Source organism: Perna viridis, chromosome 1 (assembly GCF_037379345.1).
Source record: "Perna viridis isolate PV_CMFRI_1.1 ecotype Kerala chromosome 1, ASM3737934v1, whole genome shotgun sequence".
Taxonomy (NCBI): domain Eukaryota; kingdom Metazoa; phylum Mollusca; class Bivalvia; order Mytilida; family Mytilidae; genus Perna; species Perna viridis.
Genome location: NC_142445.1, coordinates 51,636,152 through 51,657,009, shown reverse-complemented (window position 1 = coordinate 51,657,009; position 20,858 = coordinate 51,636,152). Strand labels below are relative to the sequence as shown.

General features: G+C 33.6%; 2 protein-coding genes across 2 annotated transcripts; one reads left to right on the top strand and one right to left on the bottom strand.

The window, feature by feature from the left end:
- Window positions 1-516: 516 nt before the first annotated feature.
- Window positions 517-13,517, bottom strand: LOC148629274 (trimeric intracellular cation channel type 1B.1-like). The gene is made up of 5 exons (XM_088547338.1): window positions 13,300-13,517; window positions 8,799-8,955; window positions 7,008-7,192; window positions 6,571-6,658; window positions 517-5,475 (listed from the first exon to the last, which is right to left on the bottom strand). Exons 1-5 carry the CDS (start codon window positions 13,430-13,432, stop codon window positions 5,184-5,186), a joined length of 855 nt encoding a protein of 284 aa, XP_088403464.1. The 5' UTR covers window positions 13,433-13,517; the 3' UTR covers window positions 517-5,183.
- Window positions 13,518-17,099: 3,582 nt separating this feature from the next.
- On the top strand, window positions 17,100-19,582 carry LOC148629273 (alpha-crystallin B chain-like). Its single transcript, XM_088547339.1, has 2 exons — window positions 17,100-17,392; window positions 18,906-19,582. The coding sequence occupies exons 1-2, from the start codon at window positions 17,161-17,163 to the stop codon at window positions 19,382-19,384; spliced, it is 711 nt and encodes a 236-aa protein (XP_088403465.1). The 5' UTR covers window positions 17,100-17,160; the 3' UTR covers window positions 19,385-19,582.
- Window positions 19,583-20,858: the final 1,276 nt, after the last annotated feature.

Sequence of the window (20,858 nt, the reverse complement as noted above, 5' to 3'; positions counted from 1 at the left end):
TAAATATCCGGTAAATATAAATGGAAATATCTCATGTATTTTTGATATACTCAAGAATTATCTTATTTTCTCCGCACATGAAACTACAACACAGCAAAAAAACATCATTTACAGAGGTGCTAAAATTAATATATCAACTGTCTTATTATCCCCTCGCCAACAAAATTGCGATGGGATATAGTAATGCAACCACCCGTCCATGAAACCTTTGTGAACACTCTACAATTAACGTCCTTCAAAAGCACATAACAGCAGCAGATGTTCGTTTCCTCTCTTACTAACCGCTGCAGACAGGCTTTCCAAAATTTTCCGACATAATACCAACCAAACGTAGTTTTACAATCGAATAATGATGGAAAAGTGAATGATAGCTTCCTCTCAATTATTTATCCCCCCCAAAAAAAAAACCAAAAACTAAAAACTGCCAGTATTTTGAATTATCTTACCAACTGTGGATCGAAATGGATAATCCACCATCTGTCTGACAAGAGAAGAGGCTTTAAGAATAAGACTTGATAACTTTCCAATACTTTATTTGGACAAGGTTGGAAAAGAAGAATCAACATTGCTCAAATACAAGATACATCAAAACTACTTTTTCCATAAACTTCCGTATAATAAATTACAATATAGTTTCCCCTGATATGATAACATAATACCAACACAGAACAGAAATTAAAAACAGAAATATCAATGTTTGTTAAAGTTTAGGTTAATTCATTAACTGGAGTTTAACATTAGAGATGAGCATAACTACATTTCGTACAACAGAGAATTAACTGGTTAAAAGTATAAAAAGGACATTTGTTTTTGTTTTTAGATTACTTACACTTGTTATTGGGATGTTAAGTCTACAATCTAGCCTTTAATCCTGGAATCCTTCTGTTTACTTTGTTTAGTTATCAACATTATTTGAAAACTCTAAATTATTTTCAGGATCATAGGAAATCCAGATTCCCTGTTATGGCATGTAGTTTCACTTCTACATATACTCCATAACTTTCAACTCCATGTTGTTTAACTCATTTCAGTACTTAGATACAATCATTATAGAATTACCATGCAAGTACTTCAATTTGTGGATATCAATTTTCATGGAGAAACACAAGATCATAGATTCTTGAATTAGTGGTTTTGAGGTTTTCAGGATAGACATCAATTGGAATCTTTTTGTTTGGCAACCAAATTTTGAAAACCTCGAAAACAGGTACCTCACAAACAACAGTACTTTCACAGTATATAAATTGTATTTTGTTAGAACTGTAAAGCACTCTGTACAATGTATCACTCTTTTCAGAATAACAAACCAGCATGTATTGAGATCTGCTGTCCAATATCAAACAGTAACTTCCAAGAACAATAGCATAACCATAAATCATTAGCTTTCAATTGAGAATAATTGCACAACCGAATAGTATATATCAAATTATGGGACCATAAATATACATTATAAATAACTGTTAGTACTTAAATGTAACAAAAGCAAAGCTAATACTTATAGAATTTAACACTTGTACACAACATTGCAGTCCTGAGAATAGGTTACTAGCTAGATAAAAAGGACAAATATATTTCTATGTAGACCAGCAGACTTAAGTATTTTACCATACAATTCAATTGCAGACAAGCAACAAGTAATGTAAAAGATGAAAATTTTTTATCCAAAATAAAAAAACAAAAAAAACCCACACAATTCTAAAAAAAATTCACTACCACTTTATGTAGAATAACAACATAATTTAAGAATTTTTTAAGTAGTGGTCTTAGTAAGAATCATGCAAATTCTGTAATATGTGATACACCTTAAAAAAAGGCTACACATTTTTCTTTTTTTGTTATTAAGTTGCTTTATAGGTCTATATGATGAAATGTATAATTGTTCATTCCAATCAGTCTGCTCTAAGGAGATAATCCATATTGAAAATCAAACAGTTACTATTGTTTTATAGTGTCATGTACAGAGTTATCTTCCTTAATTTTGAATTCTACAGCACATTCGATATATTTTTTATCTCCTGAGATCAGGAGTTTTATGAAATGCTACATGTTACATTTCTGTTTGCTATAACATTTTAAACAAAATATCAAATATAAAAATATGTGGGCTTTAAAACCATGAATCACATTTTGCATGATTCTTACACGGAGTACTACTTAAAAAGCTGTAAATTTGACAATCTGTTTTAATACACAAGGAGTTGTAGGTGGTAAATGGATGAATTAGTGGAAAAGAAAACATTTCATAAGTGAAGTGTAGCAGATAAAATGGGAACTGAAAGTATCGTTTATTAAAATATTTTAATACAGTATCCACGTAGTTATGTAGCAGTCTGTACAAATATCAGACAGAAAAGGATGTCGAAAACCCATCTACCTAGTAATTCACTTTTATTTCAGAAACACATTCAAAAAACAAATACAAAAGCATTGTTTTATGTGGATGAATGAATTTAAGTGTTTCTTTCTCTGATTAATAGTATATGGAAAAGTAGTTAAGTAAATAATATTTTTTCTCCAAAGAATAAAACCAAATTTAAAAATGATGGCCACATGTACACATAAAATACATCACACAACATTTACCACTTCTTAATGTTTACACTTGACATTAATATGGAGATTCAATGTGAAACATCTTAATGAAAATATAACCGGATAATCCATTTTAGGAGAATTGGCCATATCAAAATTGACCAAAAATGAAGTTTAAAACATTTGTTTACATGTGTTAGTCAGAATATCAAATAATAATTCAGTGAATTATAAAACTAAAGTATATAACAATGAACCTTAGAAAACACCTTAAGCACCTCAATTCCAATGACTAGATAGTTGTAAACCCTAATGTTTTACAGCACTTTCTACTTAAAATACAACACTTTAGGAGATAATGAATTCGCTATTTTCGTGGTGCATAGAAAACTGGGGAAAATAGTAAACATGGAATTGATTTTTAACCATGAAAATTGATTAATTGATTGTTGGGGTTTAACGCCTGAGCAGCAATATTTCAGCTATATTCAGGCGGTCCATGAAAATTGATACCTGCGAATATGTTCATTTTGCAGAATCCAAGGAAATTAGCAACTGCGAAAATTAATATGCTTACAATGTTCATTTCATAGCTAAAACAGTTGTCTCAATTTAGCATACCTAAATCTTGAGAAAAACATAATAATATAAAAAAAGAAGATAGACTTTACATGAACTTCTGCTATCTGCCACAAATTGTGATACAATGCAGATAATGTATTAGAGAACCTGCCAAATGCGCAGCATTTAACAATTAAAACAAATGAATTATAATACAGTAAGATCATCACTAAGTTTTTGCTTCTATTTTCATAACTTGACTTACAAATGAACTTAAAAATATATCAGCATTAACAAACAGAAAACTTCTTACTCCTTAAATGTGAGAGGTTGTAATTCTAGTCCTCCATACTCCAAGTCAGAAAATAGTTTGCCAGACAACCTCTAAAATTTCATCAACTTAATAACCCTTAAAAAGTAAAACAAAAAGCAAACATGTTAATATTTTTGATTGCATTAAACAATAGCACTGTCAATCCCTGATAAAATGACAGCAGATACATCAGAACAAACTGAATAGAAGAACTGTTTAAGTTACTAATGCAAAATATATCAAAGACAGTCACCTATATAGGTAAACTATCAAAAATCTTTGTCACAAAAGGAGAGATTTAAAAAAACTGAATTGTATTTCAACACCTAAAAATCTAGAATATCATCTCATTTGGCCAGATATTATATCCTGGTATGAAAACCTTGCAATTCAGAGGAAAAGGATATAAACTTTAATCTAAGGTACCAGTATAAAAAAAATGGTTTGATAGCATAACCAGGGATCACACTTGGCTTTGCCAATCTCGTAATTTGCGATTTTTTATTTCATCTGGCAACAAAAATAACCAGATGGCAATTTTTTGGCTCCTAGGTCTTGTATATTAAAATTTACAGGAAGTTTGTCAGCAACAGGCATCCCCTAAAATCAAGCAAATTGTGTTGACAACTGGTCAGAGTTAATTGACCACATCCAATTTATGACTAAAGTTAGTAAATCTGGGGTACATGTATACTATGAATGAGGGTAATTTTTATGAATTGACAAAGATACTTCATCAGTGACTTACTGTCATATTTTAGAAAAGTATAATTTTTTTTGGCACCCATATTGGCCCCATTTTCTGAAAATTGGCGAAAAATATTGGCAGCTGGCAATTTTTCTGACATCAGAATCTTAGAAACCAGAGCAGCCCCTGATCACAATAGCATATAAGTAGGATTCTGAAGTAAAAGTAAAACAAGTAAATACTCACTTGGAGTAAATAAATCTCTTTTTTTTGTAGATAGAGTTATCAAAATAAGATTGAATAGTTTATCAATATTTGAAACATCTAATCATATAAAGCAGAAATGATTAAGAAGTTACCACACATTTTTATTTGTGTGCGTAATTCGTATGCATGATTAACAAACATTTAAAGCATACAAGAAATCTATTCCAGATTATCTTCAAACAAAATATGTACTGTGACGGGAAAAAGAATGTGATTTAATTACAATCTAGTCTCTATCATACCAAACATAGGAATAAAAGAAAGTGGTTCCACACATGGTAAAAAAACCACTCATTCAAACATACAACACAACAGCACTCCTACTCTATACACACATATTTACATTGCACTTGCCTCAATCTGATTATTGTTATATATCATGATATAAACACATGTATACAATTTTACTATCATGTATGGACAGATCTTGGGAATATAATATAAAATGTATGTATCAATTCCCTCAGTGCAATATTGACAAAATCATGTTCGCATTTTTTACCTTCTTTCACAAATTGTTTGAACTTTTAACAAGGTACTTTGTTTCAGACCTTTTTTCATTATTGTACTGAACCAATTCAGTGTATTGAGTGAAAACTCCTTAATAAGTCTATTTTTAACTTTAAGGAACTAAGTATAATTGTACTCAGCACACTTCCAATTACCCCAAAGGAACACAAGTTTTGTTTAACAATTTCTATTTAAATCTATGACAACTAAAATCTCATTACAAAGTAAATACAGGAATGCTGGCATGACAATAAAAGTCTCTCTCAAGCTTAACAGGAGGTTTTGGCAAGACTTATTAGCAGTGCATCCCTCTCAGTCATTCTTCTTATCTTCCTTACTCTTAACTGGGGCATCAGTTTCCTCTTTGGTTTCAGTTTTGGTGACAGCTCGTTTCATGGCATCCCACATTCCTCCCATAAATATGGCACAGAAGAGATTCTCAAATGGAGCAAATGGGTCGTGGATACCAAGCAGCAATGCTGATAGTTTGAAGTATATAAAGAAAATGACAACTCCAAAGTAAACAAGAGGATGTGGAGCAGTGATGTAGTTTAGCTTCTCTAACAAAAACACAACAGCAGCTACAATAACTGCCTTGGTTGTGCTGAAATGAACAAAATTATAAATACAAGCTGCATTGCAATACACGTAAAAAAAAACCAAACAAAATGTTAAAAAGGAAGTATAATCAAGTATGTTGTAAAATAAGTATGAATAACAGTGCCATTAATCATTACATTTTTTCCAAAGGAAGAATCAATACATGCACAACAGCAGTCTTTATTCATATCAAACAGGAAGTCATACATGTATGTCAAAAACCCACAAAAGTCACTTTTATTTTCAATTCAGAAACAGTTACAGAACACACTAGCAGTTTTAGTTTGTTGATTTGTTTAACATTGCACTTTGGGACAAATATACCTTATATAGTTTTTTTTAAGAGTGCTTAATTTTTAGTATGTTAGTCTTAAAGAAGCTCAAACTAGACACAGCAAAAATTTCCTTTCAAAGTTGGAGTATTTGATCTTTCACAAAAGAATCCATTAGAAAATCAGTGTTAAAATATAATACTTCCCTTCCCCTGACCGGTCTTTGTCTTAATAAAGTATACTTCAAAAGACCAATTACAGGTAAGATTTTTCACTTAGCAATAAATTATGAAACCCTAAATAGGTATCAATTTGACACATGAAAGAACTGCCAGTATTTAATCTGTCAGTCTGGGTGCTGACTATAAAAACTGATTAAAAGATAGCAGGTGGCATTCTGAATCTCAAATCATAAACTACTTTAATTTAACGTATTTCATACTTCGGATAACATCTACAATTGGGCTTATTCATGTCAAGTTATTTTCTATTTCTGGAAAATTTAAATACAAGTAATGTGTATGTTTGCTTTAAAATCGAAAATTTAACACAATAAAAATTTAACTCTATTATTTTCTGTCTCAAACTGTATAAAGAAGCTCATGTGAAAATTTCCTAATATATGGTTTGTTGATCATATATGAAATTGGCACTTTGTAAGAGTTATTGTTCTTGATTTAACAGGGAGATATTGCAAAATACATATCTGCATACTATAGTAACATAAAAGTATGGCATATGTAGACCTTTCTGCACCTACTATTACCTATACCATAGGCACTGTATTTTTTTTAATTTAAGTAATCATCAGCATGTATCGAACTTACAATGAAGGTTGAAGGATTTCATTGGACCCAGGAATCCATAAGCCTCTGATCAGTCTCTCGAAATTCTTCATAAATCCACTACCAGCACCTAATGAAAAAAAATACCTGCATTAATTTTCCATTTGCTGTTTTATAAAGTATATATTTGAAAAATTTCTAAAAAAAGATGAGATCTACTTTGGTTAAAGTTAAAGTGTAATTCAAATTCTATGCGATTAAAAAATTACAGGAGGGATCAGATGAGTAAGATCTGTGCAACTACAACCTCAGCATTTAAAGGTTCCAGGGATGAAAATGTTTTGTACATTTACAGAATGGACATATAGTACATATACACTACAATATACAATGGATAAGGAAAAAGTTTTGGGGAAGGAGGAGGCATCTGAATACAAATACAGTATTTTTATGATACAACTCTCTGTCTAAAAATATACCTTTAACAGTTCCAATCAATACAATAACCAAGTAAGAACTAGGGTATATCTTAATGGTATGTATCACTGCATGGTAGACTTTGTGTGCCCTTTGTACTTCCTTTAAGCTACATACAACCATCTTACAGGGGAGAAATTTTATTATTCTATACACAACATCAAACGGAGAGTAGTTGATTAAATACCTGAAATATAAAAACAGATTCTTTCTGTTTATGAAAGAAAATACACATATCATATGTATTATGACTAGGTGAAACTGAAAATGATTTTGTTTTTACTGCACGTATTCTAAATCTAGAAATTCTTAAAAACAATTACTGTAACTAACTGTAGTTAAAACATATTGTATGGTTTTAATCATCATAACAAAAAATCTGTAACAGTTTTCAAAATTATGCTGCCACTGATAAAAATTTTACATCCAGTTATTTTAGGTCAAAAGTGACCAACACCAACATTAAATTGGACAAAGTGAGGGGAAATCTGCAAATCATATTTTTCCTGGATTTTCCCTTCTTTATATCTGTCCTGACAAATTTAATTGCACATGTTTAGGTTTTTTTCAAGGGAACACCAAGAATGACTCATCCTAGATTTTTCAGACTGAATTTGAGCATACAAATGTACCTCTTAAAGGAGAAGACTATGTTATATTGCAAGTCATAAAAATCGAAAATAATCCTTTATATGTTCATGAAAATTAAATTGAAACAAAATTATTTCCTTTTCTTAACTAATTAATCATGATTTATAATTAGGGAATTCGAATTTCCTATGCATGAGTGCCACCATGATCAGTTGAGCTGTAACGTCACAAAGTCGGTTTGTAAAGTGAAAGTAAATAGGTAACTGATTATGATGTCCGAAGAAATCGCAAATTTGGGACTTTCCCCCTATAATTTCAACCCAAAATAAACAAAAGAAGAGATTGAGGCATAACATGTAAGCAAATATCAGACAACATTGATGAACAATGGAATCTGCAGCCAGAAGACTAGTATGTCAGAGGAAAATCTAATGGCTACTTTCAAAGAATGTTTGTGTTGCCTGTCAAAAAACTTTTAAATATTTCTCTTTTATTATTCATGCAATCATAAGCTTGAATAGACCACATGTTTTGGTGATTAGATAAACAGGATCATAGAAATATTTACGGAATATTTTTTTTGTTTACATATTACTGGCAGTACTTGTATCAGTACCAAACCAATCTATTGACGTCACGAGCCAATCAGAAGCAATTGGTAAAAATAAATAAAGTCCACTTATGATCTTCCTTCTGATAAGAGAGTTCTACAAGATGGCTATCTACATATATTTCAAAGATTTCGAACTTTGCATAACCTTGAGCATTTTATAAAGTGCACTTTGCATAAAAGGTTATTTATTTTTGTTTATGTGGGTATGATTTATCATAAGAGCCTAACTTAATACAAAGGTGGTCTTTCCCTTTAATCTTCCAACTAAACCTGTTAACCTCTAGAACAGTTCATGTAGGATATTCTCCCCCATTGACACTGACTCATGTGGGAGATTTTAATGTAAAAGCAAATTTTTTATGCAAAAATTCAATTTTTGGTATTTTTTCACAGAAAATATAGTCATTTTACCCAATAACCTCCTACAAAATTACATTTTTAAGTGAGAGATTCTAAACTTTTCATTCATTCTGTGGGAGTCTGTCCCCTTAAGTAGGAGGGATAACAGGTAAAATTCTAGTCATCATCTTCCATCTAACAGCACAGTGAATCATAAGGTTGTTGCTTAACATATAGAGAATATACTAACCATACAGCAGTAGCTGTCAGAATTGCCCGGTGATCTTTCAATGGAACAATCAATGGCTCACCAAGTAGCAAATTAGCTATAAAACTTCCGCCAAAACACAGTAACATACTTGACAACCACAATGATAAAGGGTGCTTCCTTGAAAATATCGGAGAACCTACAAGAAGATCGATTTAATTAGAAACATTTCAAAGAAGCTACTTAAACTTCAAACTCATTGAACAATAATTAAGGTTCATCATTTTCTGACTGATAAATTGATTCTCAAGGATTTCATACCATTGGACATGTCCAGCAAAACAGAGTCAGGCTGGTAAAGATTTTGTGTCCTCTGGTGAGAGAAAAAAAATACTCATCAGGCCTGTACCTAGGATTTTCAGAGGGGGGTACAATTACACTGCCAAAATTTTAGTGGAGTGTGAATGCAGCTTAAAAAGTGGTTTTGACCCAAAAATCCCAAAGAATTCTTAATATTTTCAGAAAAGGGGGTGCAACTGCACCCTCAGCCTCCCCTGTGTACAAACCTACTCATCCTCATCTAAGAAAGCTCAAACATGCCTATCATTGGACCAAAGAATGCAATGATGAAATGTGTCATGGCCATAGGATCTAATAATACATGTATAATATGACTTAAAAGCATCACAACTTTTGTTTTTGACTTTGAGTCACATTCATCATAATTTTTTTGCCATATTCACTATCACAACAAAATTTATACTGATGTATGGCAACAAAAATGCACTGCCATGACAAATTTGGAAAATCGGGTCAAGTTAAAATCAAAAGGTCAAAATGACACCTATGTAAATAGTTAAAATGGCACTTGGTTCATTATCGTATTTTTTTTTTTTAAATATTTTTTTTAATTAATTGATGTCCCTGTTGAAATATGATTATATGATGATTATGCCTAATCATTCTAATTAAAATTTAATTTGTGAAAATGATCCGACTGATCAAAGGCTTAACTTGAGAGATTGATCAGACAGATCAAAGGCTTAACTTGATAGATTGATTAGATTGAGCAAAAGTTTAATTTGTAAGTAAATTAGTTTGGGCATTGGATTATGGTTTATGGCTTTGCTAATTATCTATAATTTATGGTTTTGTTTACTTAATAGGTGATACAGGTATTATTATAATTATTTAATAAGATTATTTCTCTACTTCAATTACCATCTTGATATATCCTGATATCCACATTACTTTTGTAAAATTCATAAGTGTAATATAGCAAGTTAATTTATTTGATTTATCTGGCTAAAATTAAGGAATTTAGGTCGTTCTGTCTGACTCTAATTTGACCTTTATCTTAATCACTTTGAATGCACGTGTGAAATGTCATAATGATGTGTTGGTTATCATTATCTAGTAAACCATACAATGAATCAAATGGCTTTTGTTTCACTCTAATATAACGGTTCCCCACTATTTTACAATGTCGACGAGCGAAAAGTTCTCGGATTGATTAACTAGTGGATTAATTAATAACATTGATTAGTTACACGAAATATAGTTAAGGCATCCTCGTTACCAACTTTTCCGTCATTCAATGCTCATAAAAGCAGAGCGGATTTACGGTGGAAAAACTGGACAATTCATCTAGAAAATCTTCTTGTTGACATGGACATCAAAAATAAAAAAACATGAACGTGCATTGCTACTACAATATGCTGGAGAAGAGATGAATGAGATATTTGATACACTTGCAGATACGGGTGAAGACTATGCTGCAGCTAAAGCAAAGCTTACAGACTACTTTTCACCCAAAAAGAACACTGAGTATGAAATCTACAAATTTAGACAAGCAAAGCAAGGGTCTGACGAAAATAGACGGATATCATAGACATCTAAGACAGCTCGCAATGAACTGTGAATTCCATAATAAAGACCGTGAAGTGAAACCACAAATTATACAAGGATGTTCATCAACACGTTTGAGAAGAAAAGCATTACGGGAGGATACTACACTCGATCAACTATTGATTTCTGCAAGAGCTCTCCAACTATCCGAATGCCAAGCAAACGAAATCGAACAAACCGAATCGAATGGAAAAACTAATGCTTTAAAGAAGAAAATGGTGCGTAAATACCAGAAACAACACCGAAAGACAAGTGAAAACACTGAACATCGAACCAAACAAAGTTTCAATTGCAGAGGACAATATCCACACGCAGATAGCAAGTGTCCGGCAAAAGGAAAAACGTGCTCTAAATGTAATAAGAGGAATCATTTCCCAAGGATGTGTCATTCGAAATCGAAATCAACAAGGTATGTCAATCAGATAGACAATTGTGATAAGACAGTAATTACTGATGAAAGTTTAGATGGTGAATACGTGTCTGGATCATCATCAAACATTAATGCGGTAAGCCAATCTAAGATAGCTGTCAAAATTAATGCCACAGAGGTCAACGTACTTGTAGATACCGGAAGCAGCATAAATGTTATTGATGAAGAAACATTTAACTGTATGAAAATAAAACCAAAACTGTCAATTGCTAAAATGAAAGTATTTGCATATGGTTCAAAAATGAATTTGAATTTCAACGGCAGGTTCGAAGCCACCATTGAATCTCACAATAAATTCACGACTGCAACATTTTATGTCTCTGAAGGTTCAGCAGGTAACTTATTATGTTACGGCACTTCGTTGGAACTAGAATTGTGCCCGTTATTGCGAAGGTTGGTGAAGAAAGTAAGAGTGACAAGCTTTGTAGACAATATCAAGATATTTTTCACGGTCTCAGAAAGCTTAAGAATACACAAATCAAGATACATATTGATGAATCTATTAAAACCGTTGTACAACCGCATCGACGAATTTCATTTCATGTTCGAAAGCAAGTGGAAAAAGAGCTGGAAAGACTCGAACGTTTAGATATTATTGAAAAGGTAGAGGGCCCGACGCCATGGGTGTCTCCAATTGTAGTAGCGCCTAAACCAAAAAGTCCTGGAGAAATACGCATATGTATTGATATGAGACTACCGAATAAAGCGATTTAAAGGGAATGCCATATCATGCCAACGATCGACGATTTAATCATAGATTTAAACGGAGCAAAAGTTTTTAGTAAGCTAGATTTACTAAACGGTTATCATCAGTTAGAATTGACTGACGACTCACGTAATATAACAACTTTTACCACGCATGTTGGTCTGAGACGGTATAAAAGGCTAAGTTTGGAGTTACTAGTGCTGCCGAAAAATTTCAAAATACTCTCTCGACATCATTGGAAGGTTTAACAGGTGCCCGGAATATGTCAGATGACATAATCGTTTAAGGATCTACGCAAGAAGAGCATGACTCGCGCCTAGAGCAGCTATTCAAGCGATAATGTGAAAAGGGGCTGACTTTACACAAACGGAAATGTGAATTCAACACATTTAATACACAACAACTGAATTGTTATTCAGAAAATGTTACAAGAGAAAGTGTTTGCCATAGCTCACGAAGGCCACCAGGGCATAGTAAGAACAAAACAGTTATTACGAGAAAAGGTATATTTTCCTGGTATCGACAAATTTGTTGAGGACAAATGTAAAAGTTGCATATGGTGTCTTGCAGCAACTCCAGCACAGACAACTGAACCATTAGTTATGTCTCCACCACCGGAAACCAAATGGGCTAACGTTAGTATAGATTTTGGAGGTCCGTTCCCGGGTGGCTACTACATCATGGATGAATATCCTAGCTTCCCTGTCGTAGAGACTCTGATAAACGTATCATCGAAATCAGTCATTCCATTGATTGATAAGGTGTTTTCTATCTTTGGAATCCTGAAAGTTGTAAAAACCGATAACGGAAGTCCGTTTCAAGGTCAAGAATTCAAGAAATTTGCAGAGTACATGGGATTTGCACACAGAAAAATTACTCCGTTATGGCCTCAAGGAAATGCTGAGTGTGAACGTTTTATGTGAAGTATAGGCAAAGCAATACGTGCCTCACATGCAGAAAATAAGAAATGGAAACAGGACATGAATAATTTTCTACGAAATTACCAAGCAACTTCACATGCGACAACAGGAAAGTCACCATCCGAACTAATGTTTTGTAAACCGATGTAGAGCAAGTTACCGTCTTTAATTCAGAAATCGAGAGACTATGAAATTCGTAAAAAAGATCAAACAAGAAAGAACAAGATGAAGAAATACGCCGATGCTAAGAGACATTCAAAACCATGTGCCATTCTAACTTCACAGGTGCCATTTTTACCAAGTGCCATTATGACTAGAATTCGGAAAATCTTAGTAGCCATGATAGGCATGAACATACAGTGAATATACAACTGTAAAGCTAGAATTTTCAACAGGCAACCATGTGTACAATATTCAACTACATTTCATTGTGTAAATAAGCGTATCACATTAAAGACAACTTCTCCAGTACTGGATAGAAAACTAGAAACTGGTCAGAACAGTAAAGTCCCAAAGGGGATAACGATTACATCGCCTTTTTCAGTCATGAATCATACATGTACATGACATGAATAGTACCTGGTGGGGATCCTTGTGGAATATCGTCACGCACAGCAATGCACATTAAAATAAAGTGCGCTATATCGAAATAAGGATACATCTTTAGTTTCGTTACAGTAGTAGCGATGTCTAAAAAGGTCTGAGGATCCATTTCAGCACTTTTTTTTACTACTCTCCGTTTGAGGACAAGTGCTCTGGACCGGCGGAAATGGTTGCTGCCACCTACAGAAAAGATTAATTACACGGGGAGCAACTCTGTTCAGATATATTTTATACAAGAGGTCCACACGACTTCAGTTTTGTATATGTTTTAATAAAAAAAATATCTGCATAGATCAAATGTCGTTTTAATGTGATTATTCTTTGATATCAAAAATCATTTTTTACCGTGTATTTTTTCATTATATCTGAAGAAGGAGTTAAATATATCCTTGATCTGAAATAGCTCTTGAATGCAGGGACGGATCCAGTCGTGAAAAGGAGGGATGTCAGCCAGGGTACATCAGAAAAAGTGGGGTGCTAGGACATTATTATCCATTTTTGTCAATTTTACACATGAAAATGACAAATTTTCCAATAAAAAGGAGGGGTACCAACCCAAGCACCCCCTGGATCCGCCACTGGAATGCATGTACTTTTTTGATTGATTGATTGTTGGGGTTTAAAGTCCGAGCAGCAATATTTCAGATATATTCAGACGATGAACATGAAATGAATGATAAAATGAACATGAAATGATGACGAAACGAAAAAAAGGGATGGGACACAAGGATAACAGGGCCGACAAATTTTGATTGCCACCAGACAAAAGGGAAGGATGGGCAAGGTCGGGCAATTTAGCCTCCTTTGGCGGGGCGCAAAGGTTCCTACTCCTATCAAATACCACAGCAGGGTTCTTTAACGTGCGAGAAACGTGACATCTTTCCCAACACGGTGCACCACTATGGTTTGCGGTCAGGTTTTCCGTATTATAGCCTGACAACCCCAGGATGTAACACACCAGGGGTACCCCATCCCACCACCTGGGGCACACATCCCATTAGCTCTGTGGGCAGAGCGCCTAGCCCCCGGTTAAGTTTCTGAGCACTGTTTAGTCGCCTTTTACGATGAGCTCAGCGCTGCAGCAGGCCTATTCTTGTAACACCCGGACCTGCACGGGGCCATGTACTTTTAAATGACAAGATAAAAAAATAATTACAGGCTAGCTGTCTCTTTTTTCTAAAGTCTTTCATATATTGTATAGCTTTCTCAAGACTCACTGATTGCTACTCGATAGTCATTTTTTGCTATAGACTTGCTACAAGTCCCTCTTTATTATATATGTCACCATATGTGTAATTTTCATTACGTATTATCATATCATGCATCATACCCATCATGACGTATCACCGACTTCTTATATTGCCGTATTCATATCACTAACTAACATTGCACGTTTGGTGCGAAATGAAATATACGCTTCCAGGCATAGCTCGACTGGGCATTTTTTATTTCATTAACTGCCAGATAGCCTAACCCAGCTGACGCTGTAATGCCAATGCAATATATTTACAGGTATAGTGAATTTGCATTGTTTTTCTAAAGTTTACTGAAAATTTCATTTATAATTTAGTTTTTGGTTTAGGATTAGATAATCGTTTTATTTTGCGATACTACATTTTAACGTTTGTCTATAATTTAGCTATTATTCAGATATTTGCTGAAATCTTTTTTTTAGTTTTTTTTTTTAATAAATTGCGGAAGCGCTCAGTCGTAGTGTCGTTTTATTGTGTTTTCGGGACGTGTATAATTAAGTTATATTGAATGTTTTCCAATAAATATGTGCAGTTTGTTCATAAATATATTTACAGTTATAAAGATTTTGGCTCTTAATGGTTGGTGAAACTTGTCCTGGCAATGAAGATTTAGTCTCAGCCCATATGCCTTGCGAGATAAATATATACACCGTATGACAAAGAAAGTCTATATAAAAATTAACGTCTCTGGAAACGTCACGTCTAATTGCTGTGAAAGAGGCCTCTTTGCTATCAGAGGGATACATTCAATCAATAAATCTTTTCATATATTCTTTAATATAAAGAGAGACTTGTAGCAAGTTTTGCTACTTAATACTCACTATTTCTGTCTCGATACTCAATAATCAGCCAAAAAAAAGAAGAAAAAAATCTCCAGGAAGACATCTAGCTGAAAATAGGAGATTAAACCTCCTTATTTGGAGGGTCACATGTATGCATACTGAGTTTATTAGATATGCCAGACAGTCTGATAAATATAGCTAGTTATACCACAGAACTCTGAACAAGGGCAATTATGGAAACACCATTGTAACTTAATACAACTTTAAAATCTGATTGCATTTAGACATTTGATACACGATAAAAATTTGACCAGAATCAAAGTAGCTCCTTTTTGGCCCCTTATTCTAAATGGTTCCAGTCACTACGGGGCGCCGAATGGGACTCTTGTGGTTTTGTACTCAAAATTCAATTTTGTACAGACAAAATAGAATTTTGTTCAACAAAAATGAGTTCATATTAACAAAATTTATAACATACTACAAATTTAAATTTTGTCATACAAAGTAACCTATCAGCGGACTAAAGTTAACGAAAATCTATCTAATAAACTTCTCTGAAAACGCCACTACTAATTTCTACATGAAAGAGGGACTTATGAAGTCTGATTTTCAACCGACCAGGTCGGCCAGAAGATAGTTCCTCCCTGCTGATATGACATCTGGACAACATGGTCTTATCTAATAAGAATAGTGATGTGTATGAAATATTTTGCACAACACATTTTAGTGTAAACAAGAAAAGATGGATGAAAGTATTTCCAATGCTAGAAGTTATGTTTTACAAAAAATGTCATAATGTACTGTTATTGTATTATCTCCTTTGTCATCTATAATGGACTTCAAAACCACTGAGTATCAAAAGCTGTGTATTTAAAAGATGTTTCTAATGCAAGTGATTATGAGGAAAACTTCATGACGCCTTCCTTGAATGAAGTAAAACAAGAAGTCAGTATAATATTTGGAAGCCCTGAGTCGATCCTTCACTATAGAAGAAACATTCTGCTGGAGATGTCAAAGAAACATTGAATCCAAGCTCTTTTTGTGGATGAAGCTAGTAAGTACATATATTACAACAGCTGGTTTCCATATGAATAAATGAAAAACTAAGTTTTATTGATTTGACAAGATTTTATATATGAAGATTCTTTTATAACAATGCTGAACCAAACTAATATATATATCGGATCAAATGGATACAGGGAAGATAACGTAAGCATAAATGGGTCTGAAAAATTCGCAACGATGTTAGAACTGTCAAATTTGCAAATTTTTTATCGTTCCCTCCGCGGAACTCGAACGACTGTGACATCTATGGCAACACCGCCTACACAGAGTCCAGTACCCAAACCACTCGGCCAGCAAGGCAATATAAAAATATTGCTTTCGCTGGCCGGGACTTCTCCTCGTAGGATTAATCTAACAGCGCTGTAACTTACAGCTAAATCAGAACTATTTGTAACAAGGCTAGAACTTGTTGGAAAATGTTGATTTGGTGCAAAATTATGAAATAAATCAGCAATTTACAGGGATCTTAATTACCGGCTAATAAAAAAAAAACAACATCCATGACATTGTTTACTTTGTGTTTCCGAAAATACTCGATCGTTCTAGATCTGCGTTATAAAATTGCTAAAAATAGAAAGCTGGTTTCCCCCTTGTTTTTAGTTTATTTTTGTTCTAGTACGTTCTGGACATGCAAACGGTTGTATATATAAAGCTCAAACCGGCGATGCATTATTTCAGATTTGATAAAAGGATTTGTTTTTTTACAAGGAATTTCAACAGACAGAAACTATATAACAATGGCTTTCTTGCCAGTTCTTTGGAACAGGATGAACCATGACTTTGATGATCTTTTTCAAGGGGTTGAGCCTGATTTTGAGCCGATGGGATGGAGCTTTGGTCGACCTATGGGTATGGTTCGTTCTGGTAGAAGGAGGAGACCAGAGACATCACTTGCAGACAAGAAATGGAGTTACAGTGTCAAAATTGGAGACTTTGACCCCCAACATGTCAAAGTGAAAGTAGAAAATGGTAAGCATTTAAAGACCTCTATTGATCTTAGGAATCTGAAATTTTACAAAATAAATGGGTGAAGTTTAAAGACCTCGTTTTTTTTTGTGGAGTGCAAGGGATTTTTATGGGGAAGGATAAACAATTTTTTTGTTGCTTTCTTTAGACTTAATTAGGTCAACTTTACCGTTACTATATATTTGGGCGATCGGGGAATGTATAGCATTAAATCAAGGAAAATGAAAGCTGTTCATTGACAAAACAGGAAACGATTACCAAAATCAGTAAATGGAATTATGAAATTTTGACCAAAATTAATAAGACTGAGTCGGGGTCAAACCAAAAACCTTTTCCGCACTTCGTCATGCTAGGTAGTACAATACAGTTAGGTCATTTCTGAATATTTGGTCTCATTTTGTTGAAATAAAGCTGTTTTGAGGCAGTCCGCACAGAATTTTCTAGTGTTTTGTCTTAAAAAAGTGCATATTTTTGAAATCCTTGGTGTGTTGAGGTTCAAGTCATTTATTAATAAAGTGATTATTGTTATAAAATCCAGTAGCCATGGTAACATACTGAGAAAAAAAATTATTGAGTTTTAGTACAAATCAAGGTGCCTTTCCAAAACTAACAGCCAATTACTATGTTTTGTAAAAAATCAGGCACTTAGACACTACCACAGGATGAAAGCATGCATGGAGTAGTTGGAAAAAGGGTAAAAATAATAAGACCCTTTTCGATTCATTCTCTCACAATTTTAGTTCCAAAAGTTCGTGCGAAATAAGGTATTTTGAAAATCAGCCATCTGATGCTGAGGAGAGAACATAATATGGCAAGGGACTGAAACGTTCCGGATACCATTCTTCCTTTAAATTACACTTGTTTACCATTACATATATTACATCTGTCTATATATAAATGCTTAACTACATTTAAACTATATATCCACCAAATTTCAACTTTTGAGTTTTACAAAATTTGACCGGGGTAAGTTGGTATGCGAAACAGTGCGCCTTAATGTAACTGTATAGTGCACCCTTAGTGCGACTATCAGATTTAATGGGCAACGGACGCTACACTTGATTTGTGTCTAAATAAGCTATATAAAGTATAATGTTCATACAATTTGTGTTTTTAAGAAAAAAGTTACATTTTCTACCAAAAACATATCAACCATCTTACACTACCAGTTCTGAAATGTGTTCATTCTTTTATCACAGAAGGCAGACAAAATAACCAATTACAAATGTATTTAAAAAAAGTTGATATTAGTCCTACTTTAGTGGTCAAAATCGGAGGGAAAATGCCCAAGGTTCAAATTTGCCGTTTTTCTAGCTTTTCCTTTTATTTTTTTTTGGTAGTCGTTTCACTTCGATAGCATTGCCACTTCAAAATTCCAGTGTGTGCATGCTGTCTACAATTTCCTGTATAATCTGAACTACTTTTAAGCATTTCTGTTTAAAAATTTCATATGCTTTTTTAATGTACTTAATCTAATAAATATTAATCCAATACATATGCTTAAATTCCATCACAGGGAAAGTGATAATTCATGCCAAGTACAATGAAGGAGATGACGATTGGGGTGACACCGTGGAGAGAAAAAGAACAGTCCAACTACCGGAGAATGTAGATGCCGATAAAGTCCACAGCTTTATGAAATCAGATGGCACATTAATGCTGGAGGCCCCATACATCAAGTCTGAAGAGAGGCAATTGGCTGTAAATCTTTCAGAAGGAGGCACTCTAGTTCCAAGCGATGATCACAGAAACTTGATGAAATTTCACGTCGGAAACTTTAATCCAGAAGAGGTAAAAGTTTCATGTAAAGATGGGATTTTGACGGCCCAAGGACAGCGTCAGAGGTCAGAGGATGGTCATGAGTTGAAGGAGTATTTTTCCCGACAAATGACTGTTCCCCGATCAGTTGATTCCAAGAATATCCAGTGCTTCAGGGATGAAGATGGAAACTTAACCATTCGTGCACCAAAGACTGAAGATACGGACATGGAATGAAAAGGAACATTTTATTTTCCTTTGATCCTTTTTTTTCTCATGTATTCATTGCAATATTTTTTGTTGTTCTAACAGGTGGTTTCAAATGACTTTTTTTAATCAAGGAAATGACCAATAATTTTAATTCTTTTGTTATGGAAAGAAAGCAATTATGTTGTGTTTGTTTGAAAAAATAATAAACTATGAAATAGTACAAAAGTATTCTCATTTATAACACTGACATTAATAAAAAAAAAATACCTACACAACAATAAAAAAACGAAAAAAAAAAACCTTTAGTAGAGGCTCTTGTATCCAGTGACAACCAAAAATTATAGTGAAGCATATTTGGAATTTACCCGAAGTAAAAGAGTTGGCACAAAGGCAACCTCTAAATGATATTAGGGTGAAATACGGCTACTGTCACTGAGATCGACTAGTTCTGTTCTAAGGAAAACAAGTTATGAAAATCTTGAATGTATCTCTTATCAAACAATTCTTGAATGGCATTTTCAAAGAATTATGTGATATTGAAGGTATGAAAAATTGTATATTGACACTGGCAAGGTCATTTGCCAGGGACTTGTGTACATGAGTTGCGGGTCTTACCAAATTATGAACCACAAACCCTAACCTTAGCATGTCGCTACTGTAAAACAGTATAAACAAGTTGCTGCCTTAAGGCGACATGAAGCTCAAAGTCACAAATATTTGGAACCACTGTACTCTAAAACCACTGACAGTGCCAGCAATAGTCTCCTTCGAGTAAAGAAGATCATGTTTTTAACTATACACGACATGTTGTCTAAAACAAATACAGGTAAAATAGACATATAGCAGGCATGTAAAATATATTTTAATTCTTTATATCAGTACAACACATTTGAAATATCATGGATATCTTTTTAAAAACAGAATATTTAGGAATGAAAATATAAGAGCACTATAGCCATCATAAATTATAACCTTGAAAATCGTCTAAAACTAGAAACATTCAGGAATAAAATTGCAAAACAATTTAAAAATATCTAATCAATGAAAGAAAGCACTATAAATCTGTTCTTGCACCACACTTATAGGCCAACGTGCGAATATATTCCCTTCTTGTGATTTCACCCATGGAGAACATGTATTTTTTTTCAACAAGATATTCGGTTTTTTTCATTCTCCCAACGCGTAACAACAGCCAGTGTATCCAAAGAACGCAGTTTTATGTAAGTTGTTGTCTGAATTTTCTGGATAGCATCTACGTAAAAGAACATGTTTGGATGTTTCGCGGGTCTCGCAGACGGTTTCCGATTACTTCGAGCAAGGGCATAGCATAAGGATGATGAGCTACCCTTACTCGAAGTAATCGGAAATCTGTGAGACTCGCGGTTACTATATCCAATGAGAGGCCTTCTTACAAAATTGCGATGAGAGAATTTATTTGTATATCAAAAGGATTCTGTAAACTAATTTGCATACAAAATTGACTTTTGTGTTAAATTTTCAC

Coding starts and splice junctions, on each gene's coding strand:
- LOC148629274 (XM_088547338.1), bottom strand. CDS start 13,432: ATGGATCCTCAGACCTTTTTAGACATCGCTACTACTGTAACGAAACTA. Junction 6,659..7,007: donor ATTGATTGGAACTGTTAAAG/GTATATTTTTAG, acceptor TTTTTTCATTAG/GTGCTGGTAGTGGATTTATG. Junction 5,476..6,570: donor GAAATCCTTCAACCTTCATT/GTAAGTTCGATA, acceptor TGTTCATTTCAG/CACAACCAAGGCAGTTATTG.
- LOC148629273 (XM_088547339.1), top strand. CDS start 17,161: ATGGCTTTCTTGCCAGTTCTTTGGAACAGGATGAACCATGACTTTGAT. Junction 17,393..18,905: donor CAAAGTGAAAGTAGAAAATG/GTAAGCATTTAA, acceptor ATTCCATCACAG/GGAAAGTGATAATTCATGCC.